The 4,810-nt window shown below is 34.7% G+C and overlaps 1 protein-coding gene across 1 annotated transcript; it reads right to left on the bottom strand.

The window, feature by feature from the left end:
* Nucleotides 1-835: 835 nt before the first annotated feature.
* LOC122601980 lies at nucleotides 836-3,902 on the bottom strand. Its single transcript, XM_043774711.1, has 2 exons — nucleotides 3,800-3,902; nucleotides 836-2,210 (listed from the first exon to the last, which is right to left on the bottom strand). The coding sequence occupies exon 2, from the start codon at nucleotides 2,140-2,142 to the stop codon at nucleotides 1,144-1,146; it is 999 nt and encodes a 332-aa protein (XP_043630646.1). The 5' UTR covers nucleotides 2,143-2,210; nucleotides 3,800-3,902; the 3' UTR covers nucleotides 836-1,143.
* Nucleotides 3,903-4,810: the final 908 nt, after the last annotated feature.

Raw genomic sequence — 4,810 nt, 5'->3', positions numbered from 1 at the left:
CAATTTTCAATTTTTGGGGAGAAAGAAGAAAGAGTTATAGATATGGAGACTAGATGAGTTTTATGTTACTGATGTGTTTGATGGGTATTGGAAGTTAGACTTTTGCTGTTTATATCAAGCTCATTAAGATTACTTTTATACTCGTACTTATTTAAATTTTCTAGAGGAAATGAATATTTTTCAATATTTGTAGATCATAAAAGCCTCATGTTACTAAAACCCTTTTCCGTATGTAATTTTTTTTTTCCTTGCCTTCTGTAACGTTTAAATTGGTGGGTTTTTCTTCTCATGTGGTCCCTGACTTCGTGGATCGGTCGTTAATGACTGCCTCCGTATGGATGTAACGGCTAATCGTAACTTCTTTATTTTTTTTTCCATTTTTAGAGTTACTCCGTAAATTACTACTCGTATCATTACTAGAACAGGGGCTTATTTCTACACTTCACCCTAAGGAGAGTCTTTGTTGGGCCTAACTTCCCGCCTAACACCTCCTGTAATGCGTTCCCTTCTAATCTATTTCCAATTCCAAATTTCTGCTAAATTAAAAAGAAAAAAACCTTCACACATCTGAGACTTTCTCAACATTTTTCCATATGTAAACCTAATCCCGTTACACTATCATTATCTTACGATCCTTTGGTTGAAGACATAGCTTTAAACAGTAAAAAATAAACTTACTAAAGACTAAAGAGTTTGAATAACATAAGGGGAGTTATGATTTGCACACAGCTTCTGTTAGCTATACTGTGTATAAATACAACAGAGCGTATATAGTGATAATAAGCTATTACAAAATGATGAAAGCAAATGACAGCTAAAATTACCATCACAAAGATAATTTCTAACTGGTCTATCAAATAGGAATCGGATTTTCTGATCACTGCGGTCTGCATCACATCCAATGATCCAAACACCCAATAATATATGAAGTCAGTATACAATGATATAAATTCGAAAAGACACAGGTAAATTAGACGATTTTTGCAGTAAATTTATACAGTGATTGCCATCTTTTTCTAAGAAGTTGCATAATGTCGCTAAAAGCTTGTACCAATTAAAGCTTATTGTCGGACTTTATATACAATACCAAATGGTACTAGGGTCTTTAAATGAATTAAAGTTTAAACCTTTCAGTAATCAGCATCAACCCGAAACAGCTCCCATTTCACTAGAACTCAATGACTCGTTTTTATGAAGGTGAGCGGTGAATCCTGCATACCAAGCAACCCTCATGACCTGCACCCCAAGAACAAGCACCCACCAGCACACCAGACCCCTAATTGTATGAACCGTCCAGGCAGGTGCCCCAAGCTCAGAACCAAGCTTCAAACCTCTCATCAACTGCAAAACACGGTATGTTTCATACACAATGGGAGTCACAAGCCAAACAGGTGACTCCCAGTGCCACGTCAGCATCTCAGTTAGCATTTGTACTGCAAGAAGCAAAAGATAGGGGCCCAAAAGAATTGCAAAGGAAATTGTTGGGAGTTGAGGTTGAAAAAGTCCGTTATGAGAACCAAACAACATTGTTAAAGGAACGATAAGACCGGATACAGTTGCAACCATGTTCCAGAACCTGTAGTTGAAAGGGGCTTGACTATAACATGGCTCTAGGGTGACATCCTTTGGACGTGAGCATGCGTCTGCCATGAGCAGGAACAACGATGCACCCAGGTTGAATACGCAGTCAAGTCCGGTCAATGACAAAAGGCTGGCTATGTTTGGTCCTAAAAAGATGGAAGAAACTGGTAACCAAAGGGTGGGGACCATTCCCGTGGCCAGAAGAATAGACGGGCCCATTAGCCAAAGAGGCCATCTAATGTATCCAACTTTTGTGACCCTTTTGGTATCTGTTGTCAAAGACTCGGCTGTTTTAGTTTGATCAGAATCGAGGGTTTCAAATAAGGTGGTAGAACTAGTCAAAAACTCGCCTTTGGTGCTATCATCTTTTAGGGCATATGTAACAGGTGGTGGTGGGTCCCACGAAGACGTATTTGTGCAGCAAATAGTACGATATTTTGTGGCTAAATGGGAAAATGTTAACTTGTAGTTAGTGGGTTTCCAGATATTGCGGTTTGTGATGTACAGATTTGGAAGAACCATTGATGTCATTGTAGATGGCGGCCGTACAACAGAAAACATTTTTATGGTGTTTCTTGAATGTAAACTATACGACTTTGATCTTACAGATGCTCCCGGACCCGGTTTACCTGATAAGTTAAAATAAAGAAACAGCTAAAACGATGTGCCATGCCCACAGACTTAGAAACAAAAAGACTAAAAAATTTTCATGCCATTAGTACTTATAAATAACTGACTGATTGCATTGAGTTTCATTCACCAAAATTTGTTCTCTTTATTGAGCATATTAAAACCTTAAATTCTACATTCTAGTTGGTTAATATTAGATCGATTACCAAAGGTGACATAGAACAAATGTTTCAATATATATAATTACCATCGCTTCGAAAAAGCAAATATGAAAAAAGTTATAAGTATATATTGTATTTCATGCAAGATCAAGCATTATATCACACCTCCATTAGTTCCTTAGTTAATGTGCCACTTTCAAGAAATGGGCTTAAGTTCTTTGGGTTACCAACAGTACCGTATTCCTGGAATCCAGTTATTAGAAACTTAATTAGACAGAAAGATACTTAAAAACACTATACACATATTTCTGCCAATGATCCTCAGGTTCAGCTATATCCTCACCCACCACATAGTCCCAGTCCTCTTCCACTTATCCTAAGGTCACTAGGGCTAAGCAAGTTGTTAAACCCATTCAAGACTTACTTAACCTCTATGTCACCATCATTTTTTATTTCCGCTATACATACTCTTAACTCCAAGCCCTTAAAGATCCTAGATGGTGAGTAGCAATGCAAGCAGAATACAATGCTCTTACAAGGATTGGAAGTAGAATCTTGTTCTAAGCAGGCGGTTAACATAATATGGTCTATATGGTTGCATAAATGTAAGGTGGATAGTTACAAATCTGTCTAGGTAACCAATAGAAAAGGTCAACTAGGTTTTGATTGTGACGGGACCTATTGTCTGGCGGTTAAACTGCCTGCAATCTGCCGTCCATAACACCCTCAACTTAGCACTTGGCACCCGAATACTACATATCTATTGCAAAGTCTCATATTGTCTCCAACACAGTACCATCGGATTTGCTATGTATGCCATCAGTACTCTTGGTTTCGAGAACATGTCATACCATGGGTACCATATCTACTTCTTTATGTAGATGTTATTCAACTAACCACGACTTCTACGGGGACTACTTTGAAGTGTCATTCAATACCATCTTTTGATATTGGCATCTCTAGAACACCTAAAAGAATTCATTTATCTCTCGACAGAACTACTCTCGTCCATTTCAGTCGAGCAAATATGACCGAGTGCAAGCCGTGCAACACACCGATTGACACATATACAAAAATCGGATCCCCTGATCCTCCTATCGCTTGTAATTCCTTGTTTAGAATCTCACTGGAGCAATTCAGTATCTCACTCTCAGTCATCTAAATATTATATTATATATCTTATATATATATTGTTCAACATGTATGTATAGTTAGGCACACATGAATAGCTTCACGAGGTTATTAAACATGGTATTTAAAAACCTCTGGCAAAGAAACATATATGTTGTATGTAAGATGATTTTATCACAAATTATATAAATCCCTAAAAGTTATATCCAAAAAAATTATCAGGTTTCAGAGTTTGATAGCAATAATATAAAAGATAAACAACGAATTATATAATAAGAGCATATAGAGAAAATTACCTGGTGGATTGGATTAGGTTTAGTGCATAAATTAATCTTCAAGAGATATTTATTTTCTGTTGAACTTTAGTCGGTATTGATATAAAAATGACTACATGAAGAAGGCTACCAAAAGAAGATACTACAAGTTTAGTCCCTTCACAAAGTGTTTTCTTACATTTGTTATCCAAACTTTTTTGTTTACACTTTATAGAGTTCCAAAGAGGTTTGTAACTTTATGTGGCTTGCTCAACTCGTCAGTATTGATATAAAAATGACTACCTGAAGAAGGCTACTAAAAGAAGGATACTACAAGTTTAGTCCATGTTTCTTTTAGAATGAAGTCGTGAGAAAAACTATCGTACATGAAAAATTCACATTTAATCAGTATTTACCTAATATGATCATACATATCATAAACACTATTTTACAACATGATAACGTGGTGATGTGATTTGAAATTAAATATCTAAAATTAAATTAAACTCGTTCGTCCGACGGTAATATTATATTATATAATTATATCTATGGTCATATATATAACTTAAAAGTTAAAACAAAAGCAATTCATTTTAACATTAACATTGAGCTAATTGGTCCGATCTATTCATTAATTAATCTAGAAAAAAATGTTTGCAATAATTCTTTTGAATGATTTTTTATAAGTAACTAAGAGAGAATATGAAAAAGTTTATAATAATGTTTTAAGTTAGATAAAAAAAAATAGAATTTTTACTTATTTATCAAAAATTGTTAGATAAATAGTGTTTATTTACATTTCAATTATAAGGTCATTTGTATATACATTCATCTCATTTAATTACATGACATTTTTAGTTGGCAAACCAATTTTCTCTATGTTTAATGTGTAATAAATAAGAATTTTAAGATATAAAGAAAATCAGTTTGCCATGGACATATATTAGAGTATACGCATATGTTTTTAAATTGAATTAATTCAGTACACATCAAATACAAGAAAAACTGGTTTGTAAACGAAGAGCATATGAGATTAAATGCGATGAGTATATA

Source organism: Erigeron canadensis, chromosome 5, assembly GCF_010389155.1.
Source record: "Erigeron canadensis isolate Cc75 chromosome 5, C_canadensis_v1, whole genome shotgun sequence".
NCBI lineage: Eukaryota > Viridiplantae > Streptophyta > Magnoliopsida > Asterales > Asteraceae > Erigeron > Erigeron canadensis.
The sequence above is the reverse complement of the archived record's forward strand: the minus strand, read 5'-3'. Positions and strand labels throughout refer to the sequence as shown.